This window comes from Panulirus ornatus, chromosome 10 (assembly GCF_036320965.1).
Source record: "Panulirus ornatus isolate Po-2019 chromosome 10, ASM3632096v1, whole genome shotgun sequence".
Classification (NCBI taxonomy): Eukaryota; Metazoa; Arthropoda; class Malacostraca; order Decapoda; family Palinuridae; genus Panulirus; species Panulirus ornatus.
In genome coordinates, this window is record NC_092233.1 from 28,544,004 (window position 1) to 28,565,113 (window position 21,110).

Consider the following 21,110-nt stretch of genomic DNA (forward strand, 5'->3'; position numbering starts at 1 on the left):
CGGAGTAACTGTTTATAAAAGAGGTTTCAACATCTGAACAGGACACCCAATTTCATAGAGGCAGACTTAGCTATTTCTGTAATGTGCGGTTTCCAAGAAAGAGTGAATGTTCCAGTAATAACCAGTATGTTCATTGAGTCGAGAGGTGGAATTTCGGAACCGTCAAAGGAAAGACGAGAGTTGTGAGGAGTTTTCTGTAGAGAGATGGGTAGAAACTGGGTCTTGGAGGCATTAAACTTAAGATTTTATCTACCCCACTGAGATATCCTGTCCAAGTCTGAGTTTATTGAGGAAGCTGTATCAAGACGAGATGCAGATCGAGTGAGAGAAGAGGGAGTAGAACTGAAGGATGTGGATGAATGCAGTGTTGAGTCGTCAGCGTATGAACGCATTGAATTATTTGTGGAGGTCAGGACATCGTTGGAAAAAAGGGGGAAAAGTGTAGGGGACAGGACAGAACCTTGCGGGACACCGCTGTTGATGGAGAAAAGAGGAGAGGCTGATCCTTCTACAACCACAGAGATTGATCGTCCGGAGATGAAGCTGGATATGAGGCAGCAGAGTGAGGGAAGGAAGCCCAGACTGGGGAGCTTAGAGATGAGACCTCGATGCCACACCCTGTCAAAAGCCTTAGAAATGTCAAGGGCAACTACACATGACTCCCCAAAATCTTTCAGGGATGATGACCAGAAATTGGTGAGATATGAAAGAATATCATAAGTGGATCTTGCCTTACGGAAGCCATAGTGGTGATCAGAGAGAAGACTGTGATGTTCGAGTTGTTTACGTTTACATGAGAAAGACAGATAACAGGAGGCCTGATTGGCCCACAACTGTGTTGTCTGGTTAAAAGAAAAAAAAGTAGCACGAAAATGTAATTCCACACAGTTTTTTTAAGCTATCACCGACTCCCCGATGCTGCACATTAGTCCTCTAGTGTCCCCATTTCCGCTGTCGTTTATACAGTTTATTTCCAGCGTTTTTCGTAGAGTACCTGAATTCATAAAATATTTTTCTAAACGACTTTTGAAGGTATTCATAGTCTTAGCATTCACTACGTCTGGCGGTAACTTACTCCAGTGCTCACACAATTATAGGAAAGGGGGACTTTTTCCCACGTCCGTACTACATCTTTTAGCTTTGAGTTCTGTTCCATTTGCCCTAGTAACTGTATTTTATTGTACTTCGAAAAGATGTTCGTGATTAACTTTATCGAACTTGTTCAGAATTTTGAACACTTCGATTAACCCGCAGCGAAGTCTACGTTTTTTAAGGGAGAAGAGATCCATTCGTTTTAGCCTCTCTTCGTATGCCAGATTTCTAAGGGATAGGTTCAATTTTGTCGCACGTCTTTGTACTTGCTCTAATTTTTCCTCGTCTTTTTTTATAGTTTGGCCACCAAAACTGGACTGCATATTCAAGGTGTGGTCTTCCCAGAGAATGATAGTGGAATTTTTTCTGGTGCCTTGTAATCTCTGTTCCTGGCTATGAAACCCAATATTTGGTTGCCTTTTTTAATTTGCTTGACATTGTATACTGTACCTCAGATTGTTGCTAATGACAATTCCAGGATCCTTTACTTCATTTACTTTAGCTAGAGAGTTTTCGAATATTTTGCAGTCGTAACGTGTGTTCTTGTCTCCAAAGTGAATAACTTTACATTTGTTTACATTAAACTTCATTTGCCATCTGTCTTGCCACTCTGCTAGTAAGTTTAGATCACTCTGAATCATTTTGCAGTCCCGCCTGTCTACAGCTCTACCTTGTACTTTAATATGGCAGCACATCTAGAGATCGTAGATATGAGACCGAGTTCTAGGTATAACGTATATTATGAAAAGAATTGGGCCTAGGACCGACCCCTGTGGCACACCAGTCGTTACGTCTAGCCAATCTGAGGCTTCGCTGTTAAATACTACACGCTGATTTCTTCCGGTAAGCCAGGCTCTGATCCATGTAATGAGCTCTTCACTGATATGGGAGTTCAGGAGAGACACAGACTTTGGAAATGGAAGATGTTAAAACAATAGGACGATAGTTAGAGGGGGTCACAACGATCTTCCTCTTAGGGATGGGATATGTCAATACATGTTTCCAAGGAGAAGGAAAAGTTTTGGTTTGTAAACAGACGAGCAAGCACAGATGCAAGTTCAAAGACATACTCTTTCAGTACACGGGGATGTACTTGTGTCCAGAGAAAGAAACGTTTTTTGGACAGTCCAAGAAGAGATTACGGGAAGGAGGCATCAAGGGTGAAGGAATGTTAGAGTCATTCAAGGTGGAGAGAACCAAAGAGAGTCGCTTTGTCTACGGGAGAGACAGCTATAGTACCGTCAGCATGGAAAACTGAAGGAGAGTTAGAGCGACAGAAGTTGTCAGACATGCCCTTAGCTAACGGCCAGAAAGACCTATCACTGGATGACGAGAGGTTATCTCATTTTCTTCATAATGTGGTGGTCGAGTGTCTGGGTCTGAAGACGTGTTGTGTAGGGCCGAGTAGGATGTTTTGTTTGATTCTGTTATTGATCATTTTTTTTTAAAGAGTTTGGTTGTTGAGGGTTACAGGTCGCCCCCTGCACCCATCATGCCACAAGGGCTCCAGGTAGGAGGAGGAGGAGGTGGGTGGTCAGGAGGGTTTGTGGACTGGTATTATGTTGGAAAGTTTGTATAAGTTAGGAATTTTGTTTTGTAGTTAAGATTGGTTGAAGACATCTGTTAATGCTTCAGTTCCAGATGAGCCATATTGTTATATATATATATATATATATAGAGAGAGAGAGAGAGAGAGAGAGAGAGAGAGAGAGAGAGAGAGAGAGAGAGAGAGAGAGAGAGAGAGAGAGACCCTCTGAACCCCGACATCTTTACTCCCTCAGGTTCGGATGTTTGAGGAGAAGGGGGAGGTGGCCGCGCTGATCAGCGAAGGGAGCAGTGTGGAGCACGAGAGTCCCCCGCCCACCCCGCCCACACGCCCAGAACCAGTTCCATAACTACGCTCACACCGCCCACACCCTCAACCAGCCTGGTCTCGGGACTTCAGAAGGCTACCCACACCGCCCATGCAACCCGACTCTCAGACCATCTAGCTCCACCTGGGCGGGCAGGCGAGGGCCCTCTGGTGGCGATGGCTCACCTCACCTGCAGCCCTTCCTCACCTGTCCATTGGAGTGGCAGTGTGATGCATTATATCCGCACGCTCACAGTTAACCCCATGTCCTCCACACACACACACACACACACACACACACACACACACACACACACACACACACACACACACACCTCCTCACCGACCATCACCCTCATATTCAAGACTTACCGGCCCTCCTCACCCAGCCCACCTGCACCGCTCACAGGCAGCTGTTCTCCCTCCTCCACCCGCCCCACCTGAAGCAGACTCACAAGCAACTCTTCATCCACACTTGGTCCCTCCCTTGCAGAGGCCACAATCTTCAAGTTACCTTCCTTACACCCACTACCCTGTGTAGGCTACAGCTGGCCTCCTGCACCCTCTAGCCAGCACAAGTTACAGGTAGCCTCCTGTATCCATCACCTCACACAGACAACAGGTAGCCCGCCCACCTGCACCCATCACCCCACACAGGCTACAGGTAGCCCCCTTACACCCATCACCCCACACAGGCTACAGGTAGCCCCCTTGCACCCATCACTTTATATCGGTTACAGGTAGTCCCCTGCCTCCATCACTCCACACACGCTACAGGTAGCCCCCTGCACCCATCACCCCACACAGACAACAGGTAGCCCCCTGCTTCCATCACTCCGCACAGGCTACAGGTAGCCCCTGCACCTGTCACCTCACATAAGCTACAGGTAGCCCCGTCACCCGTCAGTCCCCACAGGTTACAGGTATCCCTCTGCACCTATCATCCCACACAGGCTTCAGGTAGTCCCCTGCACCCATAGCCTTGCTCAGGCTACAGGTAGCCCCCTGCACCCATCACCCCACACAGGCTACAGGTAGCCCCCAGCACCCATCACCCCACACAGGCTACAGGTAGCCCCCTGCATCCATCACCCCACACAGGCTACAGGTAGCCCCCAGCACCAACTACCCCACACAGGCTACAGGTAGCCCCTGCACCCATCATCCAACACAAGCTAAAGGTAGCCCCCTGCACCCATCACCCCACACAGGCTACAGGTAGCCCCCAGCACCCATCACCCCACACAGGCTACAGGTAGCCCCCTGCATCCATCACCCCACACAGGCTACAGGTAGCCCCCTGCATCCATCACTCCACACAGGCTACAGGTAGCCCCCAGCACCAACTACCCCACACAGGCTACAGGTAGCCCCTGCACCCATCATCCAACACAAGCTAAAAGTAGCCCCCTGCACCCGTCACCCCACACAGGCTACAGGTAGCCCCCTGCACCCATTATCCCACACAGGCTACAGGTAGCCCCCTGCACCCGTCACCCCATACAGGCTACAGGTAGCCCCCTGCACCAAGTACCCCACACAGGCTACAGGTAGCCCCCTGCACCCATCACCCCACACAGACCACAGGTAGCCCCGCTGCACCCATCACTCCACACAGGCTACAGGTTCCCCCCCACCTTCACCCATCACCCCGCACAGGCTACAGGTAGCCACTGCACCCCTCACTCCACACAGGCTACAGGTAGCCCCCTGCACCCACTACCCCACACAGGCTAGAGGTAGCCCCCCTGCAACTCCACACAGGCTACAGGTATCCCTCTGCACTCATCATCCAACACAGGCTACAGGTAGCCCCCTGTACCCATAACCCCACACAGGCTACAGGTGACACCCTGTCACCCATTAGTCCCCACAGGTTACAGATATCTCTCTACACCCATCACCGCACACAAGCTACAGGTAGCCCCCTGCACCCATCACCCCACACAAGCTACAGGTAGCCCCCTGCACCCATCACCCCACACAAGCTACAGGTAGCCCCCTGCACCCATCACCGCACACAGGGTACACGTAGCTCATTACACCCGCCACTGTACTTTAGTTACAGGTAGACTTCCTGTAGGTTCCACCCTCCTCAGGGTACAGGAGGTCTTCCTAACACTATTAAAAAAAAATGGGTCTCGTTCTCTGTACTAGAAGCACTTTCCTGGGAAATACAGCGAGCACTCGTCGTCAGGGTCTGGATACTGTTCGTTGCCATGTAGCTACAGCCTAACTCCAACGTACAGTCCATCTGTCCTCCTTTACATGAGTTTGTACACTAAGTGACCACGATCTGACGGAATCACTGAGGCTCTGCCTGGTCGTGTACTGAAGAGATCTTCACGGTTGTTGACGCCGCTATATCTGTCCCTAAGAACACGTTCCAGCATTATTTCCAGAATGTCCACATTTCCTCTAGACAGCAGTTGATTACCTCCACCTCGCCAGCAGTTTGCTATCCTCAGACCCAACTCTCAACACTCTGTACTCAACCCCACCCCCCAAAAAAATATTCAGCCCCCCAGCACTCAGCCCCACCACATTCACGAATGGAATTGTCTATTCTGAGTCACACAGAAGAGTCTTACATGATCGAGTGTGACGCTGACGATACAAAGGCGAGTGTTATCACTGACGACGATTGGTAACTTAAATGCTGTACATTATACCAGTCCTTCTCAGTTGATGTGAGGTGTTGAAGACTTCAAGAGGCAGCTACAATATACATGTCCCTCATATGCTACTAGGAGCATGCTAAAGGTTCACAAGAGAGACCTGACGGATATGTTTGCTGTCCATTGCCACTCGCGTGGACCTTTACGTCCTTCACTTCTCGAAAGTGACCTGAGGCATACTCGTCCCTCTCGACCCACCAGGAGGAACCTCAAGTGTCTGACAGGTCACTAGTACAACGTAAAGGATACTTGTCTTTCTCCTTATGTCGGTATGTGTCACCGTGTCTCGGGCATCAAGTTTTCTAACCTTTCGACTGTTTCAGGCGAAGTACTGCGCACGGATGAGAATCGTCTTTCACATATTACTGCTGAGGAAAGGGGCCAGAGGTTCACACCTTTAGGCGCAGATCCTGATTATTGCAACAGGTTCCAACTACTGCACCGAAATGAGCAGATCTGATTCTTTAAGCTTTGCTGTATTTATAGATACATTTATTTTCTCTCTTATTACCTGCTGTTGTGGCTGAAGCACGTTAGCATTATACCAGCAGATGGGATTCATAACACGGGTCATAGAAAGATCAATAAATTCTTAAATCACGTGCATCAATTTGGCCTTGTTGCAACAGAGTTGATGTCTGAACAGGTGGCATATCTATGGCTGCTTGACTTGCCTGGTTGGTGTGAAATAAGAAGTGGCTTATCTGGAGGAGTAACTGCGACAGCTGTGATAACGCTCGACGGTGACTGACAATGCTTTCACTCTGTTTGGCTCTCCTCGCTAGCTCAGTTGATGCCCCAAGTCCTGCAGGAGGTCGCTCCTAAAAGATTATCATCTGTCGACTCCCAGGTAAAGATCAAGGTGACGCTGTAACTTGATCAAGATTCTCAAGAACAGTACCCGTTTTGTTTGTAAACTGGGGAGGAAAGGAGAGGCGGTAGTGTCGCTAACAGCAGATGATGTAGGAATCAAAAGTTGTGTCAGTTATCACTGATAAGTAGAACTGTGTTGCCAAGTTAGATTTCTTGACGGATGTCCTAGTAAAGGAACGCAGAGCATGTTCCGTCGAAGGTGAAGGGCGCTGTAGACAGATGAAGGATGCAGGGACCTGGGAAAGGACATATGAAGACCCAGCTGAGGACATGTGAGGCCAGGAGAGAGGTTAATGGTTAGTAAGACAGGATAGAAAGATGTTTAAAAAGTGGAGGAGACATGGACCTAAAGGAAATCAAAGGAGTGGATACAAATTGATAAGCTGATAAGGTAACAGTGGAGGATGTTGTACACAGGAGATAATGATGTGAGAGTTAGAACAAGGATTGTAGGCTGAAGTGTGTTAGGAAAAATATATAGGACCTGGAGAACGTTAGAAGTATGATAAGGAAGACTTGGCACAAGAAATGGAAGGATGAGAGAGAAGAGAAAGTAACCGGAAATACGCACTCAGATGAACAGAATTTCAAGAGGATGAGAACTAATGATGGCAAAGCTATTTACGCGAAGAGGAGAACGAATACAACCAGGTTATGGAAAAGAACGAAAACAATAACAAAGAGTGTGCAACAAGACCGACTGACGTCGTACAAGTGATCAAGGCATTGAGTGGACCCCATCCAATCCGAGACATAGCGTTGGATCGCACTATTGAAGCCACCACGAGTTAAGTTCCCTCAGCCGGGGTAGGAAGAGATGGTTCACTGTCCTGGAGGATCGTAAGATAGATTTTTCGCTAGAGGAAGTCGATCCTATGAACCAGTTGAAGAGAGAACCATCCAGTACACCAGCAGGTGTTACTAGACGCTGAACCATGAAGGAACGCAGCTCTTGGCCAACTTTATGTTGCCGTGAGAGACGCAGTCCGAAGGCGAGCTTTGCCAGGCCTTGCATGAGTTTTGGCTCTTATGCATCGCCTTAGATACAGGCCAAAGGGTTGTTACGATGTTTCAGAGACGTCGCCACTGACACAGGGGAAACTCTCGTAATGTGAAGATGACGTCGACGCTGTACGTGTACCTAATGTTTCCTGGATGTCGCCTGCATCGTGATATGGTAAGTCATGACTGACGTGCACCTGCTCTCTGATCTCACCTGTAGCTTTATCTCTGCAGGGATTTGAATGTTGCAAGAATTATCCCAGGGCCACTTGTTAAAAATCTTCAGGAAAACAAAAAAACAACCGCAGGAAAATCATTCGTATCAGAATACCTTGGATAAAACCTGAAAACTTCGTCTGAACCCATAAAGAAAAGGGAATCAAGATTATGTTCTAATCTTTGGAAATAGCTAAAACCGATGTTTCATCCCTCACAAAACCATGAAAACATTGTGTAAAATAGTTATATTTTTTCCATATTCGAAGATGATTATGCTATCAGAAAATAGAACCAAAAGCCCTTCAACCTAGCCAATAAAAAAAGGGGGGAGGGAGGAGTTTGAAGATACTCTGTTATCAGTATGACTACCGGTCATGGGACGTCATCACCTCCTGCAGATGGGCAGCAGCGCTCCAGCCTGCTCCGTCCTCCCTGTGTTCACCACCAGCATTCGAGATGTCACTTGCAAACGCTGCCACCAACAGAAGCCCAAGAAACTGTGCATGTTATGACCTGACCTCCATTATCCTGGAACTCCAAATTGTGTTGGTTTTCACCAGGCAGGTAGATCCCAGGGTTGGACGGAGGCATGGATGAAAATCCTGGGAATATTCGTCACACGGGTGTGGGTACGAGCCGGCTGCTCACCTCTCCGGTGTGTAGGAGGAACCAGGAGCAAGCTCGTCACGAGACCTGAGGTGAGTGAACGTTTGTCACAACAGTAGTAGAGGTGGGTGGTGGTGGTGGTATGTGTTCCACAATCCAGCTGGACTGCCTTCAGCTGACGCGGACTCTGTATCAGAATCCTGCCCGAACCTGCTTGTTGCAGCCAATTCCTCGTATTCAGCCATAAAATTTATGACTATATTGAAGGTTCCTGTTTGAAATATTCTGTGAATATACTCTAAGGCTGCTACAATGAATAGATAAAGGAATATATGGACTTTCGGAGGAGGAGTGTGACGAAGCCCGTGTAAACGTGTCTCGAAACTTGAGAACTGATTTATGTGGACGACGAGAACACCAGTGGAGTCATGGACGAACCCAAGGCGGTCGGACTGTGTTGACAGCAGACCTTTCACGTCAAGTGCTTGACGGTATAGTGAAGGTAGGCGTGTGTGTGTGTGTGGGGAGGGGGGGGGGGGGGGAGAGCCGTGGGGCGCCACTTGACCCTTGTTTCCAAGGTCGGGTACCGCCCGCGGCTGCCCAGTGTAAACACTCAAAAGCATTTTGTAACTGCTGTAAAACTACCAAGTGTAAGCTGTTACCATGTTGTTACTGATGAGCATAATTATATATATATATATATATATATATATATATATATATATATATATATATATATATATATATATATATTATAATCGCCCTAAGACCTCTTTGTAAAGGCTCCTGCAGCCCAAGGTTGCGCTACTTCCAGTAGCAGGGAAATATGGACTGCTTTGGACTGAGAAGCTCTTTGACGAGCTTGTACTACCAGTGATGCATCCTCGCCAAAAGTGACCAGCAATATATATATATATATATATATATATATATATATATATATATATATATATATATATATATATATTGAACAGTGTTATACGCATGGTATTTCAATGTGTAACTTTCAGAAAAGGAACCTGCTAATAGAATTAAGCTTACAAAATATTCATAAATGGTTCCAGTGTAGACCTATGGTGGAATATATTTCATAAACCCAGATCTCTGCCGTAGTTGTACAGCTTGGCATCGTAACTGATTATTCTGTTAAGCATGAGTAGGGGGGGAACGCTTTCCCAGAGCACATAGTGTGAGTGAGAGGAACACACTCCCAGAGCACATAGTGTATGTGTGAGGGAAACATTCTATTAGGGTACATAGTGTGTGGGGGGGGCACCTTCTCCCTGAGCACATAGTGTGTGTGGCAGGCGGGTGGGGGACATTCTCCCAGAGTATACAGACAACTGGAATGAGAGTATGATGATACGAGGGAATATGATAGACAGAACGACAGCAACACAGTAGCATCGCTTTTGTACACATGCCAGAAATCTTGTTGGATTATTATTTCTAGATCGTTGCCGCTGTATCCCTCATGTCTGTGCTCATTAAGCTAACTGGATACCTGTCAAGGGGGTTCCCTGTGCCACCTGCTGTCAAGCTTTGACGGACGTGAGGTCTGAGCATTTCTGTATTTGTCCGAGGCTTTGGCCTGGCGTCCGTGACACTAATGTAAAAACACAAACTTATTTTCTTGTAATGAGACTTTGTCCTTGAAGATGTGAACGCACTGGATTATGCAGATGAGAACTGCTTCACACAGAGATTGTCTGATGAGGTGATGACTTGTGATGAAGTGTTTCGTGGTTGTATTCCACTGTGATGGTCATCTGTGTCTAGCGTGTGTGGTCAGGATGAAGGAGAATGGTAGATTTTGCTCAATACGAATTTATTCTTTTTTTTTTTCAATCGTCGAATGTGGAGGAACTTGTGCACATCCACGACAATAGCCGACGATGGCGCAGTAGGCGAGGCCCTGGGCTGTGAAGGTGTTGGTGAGAACTTCTTTTTGAACATATCAGTAGCTGCAGGAACACCTGAGCAGACGTCATGGCACTTGTCATCAAGGTGGAGCAAGTCAGAGAGCAGAACCTCTCGTTTACCTGAGGCAGGACGTCGAGGTCATTGAGTGAGTGTAGCATCCTCCCCAGGCAGAGGTCCATGAGGGCTGGCAAGACGCCCACACTTGTAACCTGACGAAGTTTGAGCGTGTTTGCCACACGTCTTTTCGTCCGATGTAGGAAATCCGACGTTTCTTAAACTCTTCAGTGAATCTTGGGAAGGTTGTGGTTACCAGACACTGGATGTACGTAGACTGTAGTGAAGCAGAGAGTAATGTAGAGGAAGCTCGCTAAGCACGGGTCCATAATATCGTTTCCGTACTCTGTCAGGAGCTGCAGTTGGTGGACATGGTGATGACAGGCTGGTCTAGGAAGGCAGCTAATTAGCATTATGCCACCGACTCCCACCCACCCCATCTCCTCCCCTCGCCCCTTTCCCAAGAGTTAGAGGAAGTGTGCGGTTGGCTATCTGTGTGTGGGTGATGATAGTGAACACCTTACTTTCTCGTGGCGGAGGAGGCTTTTTCCAATTCAAGACGCTTATCATGCCTAATCATAAGGACTAATATTGTAATATCTGTTCGTTAAAATATAGATCTTGTATAACCTCGGTGTTCTATAAATAAAGGATATTTTCCATGTATATCGTTGTAATGTCATATATTTGTAAGCATTATCATGTTAAGATGTAAAGTTGTCTCAGTAACACGAGCTTTGCTGAAGAACAGAAGACAATGGGTTGTTGATGCGTCGTCAGCCTCCACTTTCTCACATTCCCACCAACTCTCATGATGGCAGTGTCAACAAATACCGCATTACGACCCATTTTCCCTTTTTAATAACCGTGACTCATTTTTGTAACCATTCCGATGTTGATGCCCCTCGTGCGTGCACTAACACATCCAGTGTTTATCTACTGCGTGAACCAGAGTTGGCAGTCTGTCACAAGTGCTCTCCCAGGGTCGGGAGGGCGAGACGGATCCCCTCCCCTACTTGCATCACTGTTCTTGAGATCAAAACGTCCTTTATGCAAGGTTTGTTTTCAGGAAGTGCTCGCTCGCTGAAGGTCGATGAAGCCATCGTTTCCGTCTCATGTACATATTGTTCATTTACCGCTAGGAGGTGTCCTGGCCGCCAGCTAGCACTCTCATCTAGGGACCAGGGACGACCAAGATTCCAGATACCTATCCTGGATATCTGGGAAACTACTTTCCAGTCCGATATATATATATATATATATATATATATATATATATATATATATATATATATATATATATATATATATATATATATATATACATATATATATATATATAAAATAAAGCGCTTACAGTGATGGCAGACGATAGAAAAATATATAGATAAATCTGAATCTGGAGTCGTGGTCAGACTTGGGCCTTTCAGTCAGTGTTGCTGGCTCCTAAAGCTTGGAGACTTTCTCGACTCGTATCTTTGCCTCGATTCCCACTAAATCGTTTTCATGCTGCTTGTTGGTGTTGGGGACGAGCTGGTACAGACGATATGTCCCAGTTTGCATTAAGTATTTTTTCACCATGACTCTATATGTAAAAAGGAAAATCCCATATAAGATGTTCAGTGGAATTCTAAGATCTGTTCGATCAGATTCTCACTTGTTGATGTCGTTGGAACGTTTTTGAATGATATAAAGACTCGTTTATAATTCAAGGGATATAGATCATGTCTCCCCTCTGCTACAAAGAATGAAATTATTCCTACCTCCTCCCATCTTTCCGCTCTCCCATCTTCCTCCTCTCCCATCTTCCCCTTCCAGAGCTAGTATAACTTTTCCTCTACATGCGCAGCAGCGAATGAACCCTGAGCTTATGGCTTCATGAACCCAGAGAGTTCAGTGCTTCGACTGGTCTCGCTGTCACTTCAAAATCTCTTCTGGATAGCGACTGTGCACTGTTAGCGAGGACAGGGAGAAATATTGGCAACAGCCACATCGTCATTCTACGGGGATTGTTTGCTCCAATACCTTTAAATAAGAGGCTCATAACCGAGAAGTTGCATCTTTAATACATTGTTTATTTTTATAGAACACACGCTTTGCTGCGATGATATGATGAGATCTTTGTCCACAGTTTTTACGTAGTCCAGTTCAAAACGTCAAAAATAAAGTACATTCCGCACCCATTGATTAGGGTTCAAACGGTCGACTCGAAGCTTCAGGATAATATTCGAAACTTGAACATATTCTATTGGTATCATAAGGAAGAGTATGTGATGGCCGCCCCGAGGAGGAAACCCAGTGAGAGGCTTTACTACGAGTTGGTTGTGTCCCGTATTCTCCTGTAGGTGAGGCTTCATCATCCGTGTAGGACCAAGGGATTCCACAACCGGGACCTGGCGCCACCGCCAACGGGTCTGAGTGTCCAGTCCAGCACTGAGTGAGAAGATCGGTCAGGGAGACAGTAGGATATCTTGACTAACAAGACGAGAGACCATCATTCTTCCCTTCACATTAAACTGTACACCACAGGTAATGGATGGAATCGGTCCCCACCGTGTTCGAAGGTTCTTGGTGAAGCGTCAGACCGAGTGGTAAACATAGTGACTCCTTTTTTTACGCTTTGTTACTGCTACGAGATTGTTGCTATATCCTGTTGACTATTTTGAGGTGTCTTGGGGTCATCCTGAAACACCTTGCTTTATTTTGGGTCATTTTGACCCATGTGGATGTACAGAGTGACAGATCATCGCATGTGCTTTAATGCATGTACAGACTGTGCAAATTTCCCCGTGAGATGGTAACTCAACCAGCGCAGTAAACATAGATATTGTGCAGATGTAAACAGTTGCTGTTTGATCGTCATACTCATGTAACGTAAGGAGAGTTAGATGAGTGATATTCAATACAACACAGTTACTCCTTTATGAAGCATTTCGGTAGGATGTTTCTTGACGTTTCGAACAGAAGTGATATTTAGTGTAGACTTATCTAACGCAACAATCAAATCGTAGTGAACGTCCTGGTCTATTTTTTTGTCAGAGTTTATTCCACCTTTACTGATGTTGATAAACTAGTCTGTTACTTTGGATTTATAATATTTCAGTAGTGACATTATTGCTATATTTATAATATGGACTCTATAAAAGTGTACAAAGTCTAACCTCATCCACAAATATATATATACATATAAGGCATTTCTTTTTCACCGAGATCTCCCAATTTTCCTGATGACTATTTCACGAGAATTTCTTATTCATTCCTGATCAGGTCAGTGGTGTAGCTGCGTTCGTATGTCTGGCTACTGTCTTGTATTTATTAACAACATGACTCACACACTTGGAAGCTTCTCTACCTAAGCGAACGTGTGACAGATTGTGGCCAGACATATGAACTTAGCTGTATATTGTTTTAAAGCTTTACAGTGATATTTTTGTTCAATATTTTTTTTATCGTGATCCACAAATTTTCCTTGATATTAGTTCATCTCTATGAAACATATGTTTTCCTGTTATCATATATATGTATATATATATATATATATATATATATATATATATATATATATATATATATATATATATATATATATATATATATATATGACACATTTTGTTAGTATTATGATACCGAACTGATATAATATTCAGCTGTATTTTATGTACTTGTGGAGATAAATAAAGATGATGACTATGATTCATGTTGATATACTGTGACAGGTGATCAGGTAGACCATGTTGGTCCGCTTGAAGCCTCCCTGGATGGTTCCGAGTCCACTAGAGAAGCTTCGTACTTCTTCTGTCTCCGGTTCTTGACTGAGTCAGTATGTAAGAGCCGCGGGGAGAGTGGTACAGTATAAGGTTGGCCACCACCTAACATGGGTGGGCGATCTTACAGGGCTGCGGGCACGGCCGTTTTATCCCGTCGATACTCGTACAGAAGCATTGCCATGTATGTTACACGCTTGATTATACTGAACCGAACTCCGGGACTGAGCGCGAGTGTCGGCGACCAACGGCTCCGTCAATTCATGTGGGAAGCGCTAGGCCTCTGACGGGGTTGGGCCAGTTGGCGACCATGATTACCTGGCTAGTGCTCACTGGCCAGCCAGTTCGCAGCTAAAGTTATATTTTATAAAGCGTTTGTTGAGTTACGAGAAATCGGTCGTCCTCTAAGATCCATTGACTGTTACAGAGTTTCCATTTCGCTAAAAAGTTACAAAAAAAAAAAAAAACTTGAGAGACAAGATGGAATCGGTCAAGGCAGTGATATCATACACAGGTGTCCCTTGGTCGACACTCAAGCGATGTCCTGGAGTTGTGGTCGTCAACTGCTCATAGGAGATAAATATACATTTTGTAATCCAATGTTCCACAGTAGTTTTCTTAGCCTTAGTGAGTGTTGGTGCAACTCTAGGTGTCCCTGGCTGGAGGCTTGAAGACATGTTCATCTGAATTCTACCTTTTCTATAAAGTTGTTTGAATCGTACATGATAGAATCAAGGCTCTAACAAATATAATCATCTTCCAGTCCAAAAAAAAAAATAATCTATGATTTGCTTCTATCAACCTAATCCAAGTTCTTTTTCTCATGCCAACCTTTTGTTCACTAATTCCTCCAGTGTTGAGCCATCCACCTCTATGTGTGTATGACTTTTAGACAAAATCTTCCTCTTCCAGCAAACACTGATCGTGTGTACTCAGAGCCATGTCAAATCTTTCATCCAACGCAATATATCTCTCCGATTGTTCTGGCTTTTACAGTGCATATGAACCTCTACAACTTCACTTGGAAATTATCTGTTTTGTTTCCCGGTTTCCAGACATCTCTCTTACCATTTAAGGCGTTATGCTATCAGTTTTCTTCATTAGTCATAGCTAAAGCTCCCAGCCCTCTACCATCATCAATCACTGGTTTGTGTTGCTCCTAGCCCTCTACCATCATCAGTCACTGGTTTGTGTTGCTCCCAGCCCTCTACCATCATCAGTCAGTGGTCTGTGTTGCCCCCAGCCCTCTACCATCATCAATCACTGGTTTGTGTTGCTCCCAGCCCTCTACCATCATCAGTCACTGGTCTGTGTTGCTCCCAGCCCTCTACCATCATCAGTCACTGGTCTGTGTTGCTCCCAGCCCTCTACCATCATCAATCACTGGTTTGTGTTGCTCCCAGCCCTCTACCATCATCAGTCAGTGGTCTGTGTTGCCCCCAGCCCTCTACCACCATCAATCACTGGTTTGTGTTGCTCCTAGCCCTCTACCATCATCAGTCACTGGTTTGTGTTGCTCCCAGCCCTCTACCATCATCAGTCAGTGATCTATGTTGCCCCCAGCCCCCTACCATCATCAGTCAGTGGTCTGTGTTGCTCCCAGCCCTCTACCATCATCAGTCACTGGTCTGTGTTGCTCCCAGCCCTCTACCATCATCAGTCAGTGGTCTATGTTGCCCCCAGCCCTCTACCATCATCAGTCAGTGGTCTTTGTTGCTCCCAGCCCTCTACCATCATCAGTCAGTGGTCTGTGTTGCTCCCAGCCCTCTACCATCATCAGTCAGTGGTCTGTGTTGCTCCCAGCCCTCTACCATCATCAGTCAGTGATCTATGTTGCCCCCAGCCCTCTACCATCATCAGTCAGTGGTCTTTGTTGCTCCCAGCCCTCTACCATCATCAGTCAGTGGTCTGTGTTGCTCCCAGCCCTCTACCATCATCAGTCAGTGGTCTGTGTTGCCCCCAGCCCTCTACCATCATCAGTCAGTGGTCTGTGTTGCCCCCAGCTCTCTACCATCATCAGTCAGTGGTCTGTGTTGCTCTCAGCCCTCTACCATCATCAGTCAGTGGTCTGTGTTGCTCCCAGCCCTCTACCATCATCAGTCAGTGGTCTGTGTTGCTCCCAGCCCTCTACCATCATCAGTCAGTGGTCTGTGTTGCTCCCAGCCCTTTACCATCATCAATCACTGGTTTGTGTTGCTCCCAGCCCTCTACCATCATCAGTCACTGGTTTGTGTTGCTCCTAGCCCTCTACCATCATCAGTCACTGGTCTGTGTTGCTCCCAGGTCCTCTACCATCATCAATCACTGATTTGTGTTGCTCCCAGCCCTCTACCATCATCAGTCAGTGGTCTGTGTTGCTCCCAGCCCTCTACCATCATCAGTCAGTGGTCTGTGTTGCTCCCAGCCCTCTACCATCATCAATCACTGGTTTGTGTTGCTCCCAGCCCTCTACCATCATCAGTCAGTGGTCTGTGTTGCCCCCAGCCCTCTACCATCATCAGTCAGTGGTCTGTGTTGCTCCCAGCCCTCTACCATCATCAGTCAGTGGTCTGTGTTGCTCCCAGCCCTCTACCACCATCAGTCAGTGGTCTGTTTTGCCCCCAGCCCTCTACCATCATCAGTCAGTGGTCTGTTTTGCTCCCAGCCCTCTACCATCATCAGTTACTGGTCTGTATTGCTCCCAGCCCTCTACCATCATCAGTCAGTGGTCTGTGTTGCTCCCAGCCCTCTACCATCATCAGTTACTAGTATCCGTGTTATAGACATTACCTCTTTGTTTATTTCATATCCCGAGGACTTCCATGTACAAATCCTTCCGTTGCTTTTCATTTGTAGGACCTTCTTTCTTTCCTTCTGGTTCCTTTCCTTATGAATCCTCTCAAACGACTCGCTGCAGTCCTCATGCACCTCAGTTATGTTTTCTAATTCCCTTATTATATTCTCTCCTATCTAATTGACACTTAACGTGAACCTTCATTTGTTTCCTCTTATCTAATCCTTCATCCGATCTGTTTAACTTATGATCCTATTTTTGCAAAAAATTCAAATGATTTCTCCACATCTGTGGTTTCAGACGTTTCGTTCTTTTTTATATATAATTCATTTTTCCCCTTTTTCTTGTGTATCGCTTCATCACTGGGGTTAAGGTGTTTTACCTTGTTTGAATCCATTCCTGATTTACAAACTTGAAAATTCCTGCCTAACAACTTATTATTTTCTCTCAAGACAAAAATTAATGTTGCTTAAAGTAGCTACAGAAATTGTATAGTATTTACAGACACACACATCTGTACATATACACAATACTCACACGTGAATAGTGACAATATGCAATTTAGAACGTTGTATGATAAAGTTCAGTGATGAATCCTCATGTGTACAGAAACCATTCCTCATGCTGAGCAAAAAGGTAATAACTAATACATACATACATGATCAACTATACATGCATGAATGCACGTGATTTTCATGTGTGTATATATATATATATATATATATATATATATATATATATATATATATACATATTTTTTTTTTTTTTTTTTTTTTTTATACTTTGTCGCTGTCTCCCGCGTTTGCGAGGTAGCGCAAGGAAACAGACGAAAGAAATGGCCCAACCCCCCCCCCCCCCATACACATGTACATACACACGTCCACACACGCAAATATACATACCTACACAGCTTTCCATGGTTTACCCCAGACGCTTCACATGCCTTGCTTCAATCCACTGGCAGCACGTCAACCCCTGTATACCACATGACTCCAATTCACTCTATTTCTTGCCCTCCTTTCACCCTCCTGCATGTTCAGGCCCCGATCACACAAAATCTTTTTCACTCCATCTTTCCACCTCCAATTTGGTCTCCCTCTTCTCCTCGTTCCCTCCACCTCCGACACATATATCCTCTTGGTCAATCTCTCCTCACTCATTCTCTCCATGTGCCCAAACCATTTCAAAACACCCTCTTCTGCTCTCTCAACCACGCTCTTTTTATTTCCACACATCTCTCTTACCCTTACGTTACTTACTCGATCAAACCACCTCACACCACACATTGTCCTCAAACATCTCATTTCCAGCACATCCATCCTCCTGCGCACATCTCTATCCATAGCCCACGCCTCGCAACCATACAACATTGTTGGAACCACTATTCCCTCAAACATACCCATTTTTGCTTTCCGAGATAATGTTCTCGACTTCCACACATTTTTCAAGGCTCCCAAAATTTTCGCCCCCTCCCCCACCCTATGATCCACTTCCGCTTCCATGGTTCCATCCGCTGACAGATCCACTCCCAGATATCTAAAACACTTCACTTCCTCCAGTTTTTCTCCATTCAAACTCACCTCCCAATTGACTTGACCCTCACCCCTACTGTACCTAATAACCTTGCTCTTATTCACATTTACTCTCAACTTTCTTCTTCCACACACTTTACCAAACTCAGTCACCAGCTTCTGCAGTTTCTCACATGAATCAGCCACCAGCGCTGTATCATCAGCGAACAACAACTGACTCACTTCCCAAGCTCTCTCATCCCCAACAGACTTCATACTTGCCCCTCTTTCCAGGACTCTTGCATTTACCTCCCTTACAACCCCATCCATAAACAAATTAAACAACCATGGAGACATCACACACCCCTGCCGCAAACCTACATTCACTGAGAACCAATCACTTTCCTCTCTTCCTACACGTACACATGCCTTACATCCTCGATAAAAACTTTTCACTGCTTCTAACAACTTGCCTCCCACACCATATATTCTTAATACCTTCCACAGAGCATCTCTATCAACTCTATCATATGCCTTCTCCAGATCCATAAATGCTACATACAAATCCATTTGCTTTTCTAAGTATTTCTCACATACATTCTTCAAAGCAAACACCTGATCCACACATCCTCTACCACTTCTGAAACCGCACTGCTCTTCCCCAATCTGATGCTCTGTACATGCCTTCACCCTCTCAATCAATACCCTCCCATATAATTTACCAGGAATACTCAACAAACTTATACCTCTGTAATTTGAGCACTCACTCTTATCCCCTTTGCCTTTGTACAATGGCACTATGCACGCATTCCGCCAATCCTCAGGCACCTCACCATGAGTCATACATACATTAAATAACCTTACCAACCAGTCAACAATACAGTCACCCCCTTTCTTAATAAATTCCACTGCAATACCATCCAAACCTGCTGCCTTGCCGGCTTTCATCTTCCGCAAAGCTTTTACTACCTCTTCTCTGTTTACCAAATCATTTTCCCTAACCCTCTCACTTTGCACACCACCTCGACCAAAACACCCTATATCTGCCACTCTGTCATCAGACACATTCAACAAACCTTCAAAATACTCATTCCATCTCCTTCTCACATCACCGCTACTTGTTATCACCTCCCCATTTACGCCCTTCACTGAAGTTCCCATTTGCTCCCTTGTCTTACGCACCCTATTTACCTCCTTCCAGAACATCTTTTTATTCTCCCTAAAATTTACTGATAGTCTCTCACCCCAACTCTCATTTGCCCTTTTTTTCACCTCTTGCACCTTTCTCTTGACCTCCTGTCTCTTTCTTTTATACTTCTCCCACTCAATTGCATTTTTTCCCTGCAAAAATCGTCCAAATGCCTCTCTCTTCTCTTTCACTAATACTCTTACTTCTTCATCCCACCACTCACTACCCTTTCTAAACAGCCCACCTCCCACTCTTCTCATGCCACAAGCATCTTTTGCGCAATCCATCACTGATTCCCTAAATACATCCCATTCCTCCCCCACTCCCCTTACTTCCATTGTTCTCACCTTTTTCCATTCTGTACACAGTCTCTCCTGGTACTTCCCCACACAGGTCTCCTTCCCAAGCTCACTTACTCTCACCACCTTCTTTACCCCAACATTCACTCCTCTTTTCTGAAAACCCATACTAATCTTCACCTTAGCCTCCACAAGATAATGATCAGACATCCCTCCAGTTGCACCTCTCAGCACATTAACATCCAAAAGTCTCTCTTTCGCACGCCTGTCAATTAATACGTAATCCAATAACGCTCTCTGGCCATCTCTCCTACTTACATAAGTATACTTATGTATATCTCGCTTTTTAAACCAGGTATTCCCAATCATCAGTCCTTTTTCAGCACATAAATCTACAAGCTCTTCACCATTTCCATTTACAACACTGAACACCCCATGCATACCAATTATTCCCTCAACTGCCACATTACTCACCTTTGCATTCAAATCACCCATCACTATAACCCGGTCTCGTGCATCAAAACCGCTAACACACTCATTTAGCTGCTCCCAAAACACTTGCCTCTCATGATCTTTCTTCTCATGCCCAGGTGCATATGCACCAATAATCACCCACCTCTCTCCATCAACTTTCAATTTTACCCATATTAATCGAGAATTTACTTTCTTACATTCTATCACATACTCCCACAACTCCTGTTTCAGGAGTATTGCTACTCCTTCCCTTGCTCTTGTCCTCTCACTAACCCCTGACTTCACTCCCCAGACATTTCCAAACCACTCTTCCCCTTTACCCTTGAGCTTCGTTTCACTCAGAGCCAAAACATCCAGGTTCCTTTCCTCAAACATACTACCTATCTCTCCTTTTTTCACATCTTGGTTACATCCACACACATTTAGGCACCCCTTTTTTTCACCATGAAGAGATATATGCACAATCACCTCAGGAAAGAGAGGAGAATAACTGAGAATTTTCGTTTATTACACCCTCGGGCTGAGGAAGCATTAAATGAAAGTACTCACCTTTTATATTTTCTCTTTCCAGTGGTGATTGTGTGTGTATATATATATATATATATATATATATATATATATATATATATATATATATGATGAGGGGGTTTGATCGAGTAAGTAATGGAAAGGTAAGAGAGATGTGTGGTAATAAAAAGAGTGTGGTTGAGAGGGCAGAGGAGGGTGTTTTGAAATGGTTTGGTCACATGGAGAGAATGAGTGAGGAAAGATTGACAAAGAGGATATATGTGTCAGAGGTGG

The 21,110-nt window shown here is 45.2% G+C and overlaps 1 protein-coding gene across 7 annotated transcripts in view; it reads left to right on the top strand.

Annotated features, from left to right (window-relative positions):
• Lrp4 (LDL receptor related protein 4) overlaps nucleotides 1-14,668 on the top strand; it is a 497,094-nt gene extending 482,426 nt beyond the window's left edge. For 5 of the 7 annotated variants that reach the window (XM_071665647.1, XM_071665645.1, XM_071665643.1 and 2 more), the window contains one exon: nucleotides 2,874-14,668. In XM_071665647.1, coding sequence (XP_071521748.1) covers nucleotides 2,874-2,987 — 114 coding nt within the window. In that variant the 3' untranslated portion in view covers nucleotides 2,988-14,668. The remainder of the gene's footprint in view (nucleotides 1-2,873) is intronic. The other 2 variants (XR_011713235.1, XR_011713236.1) reach the window with 2 other exon arrangements.
• The last annotated feature ends 6,442 nt before the right edge of the window (nucleotides 14,669-21,110 follow it).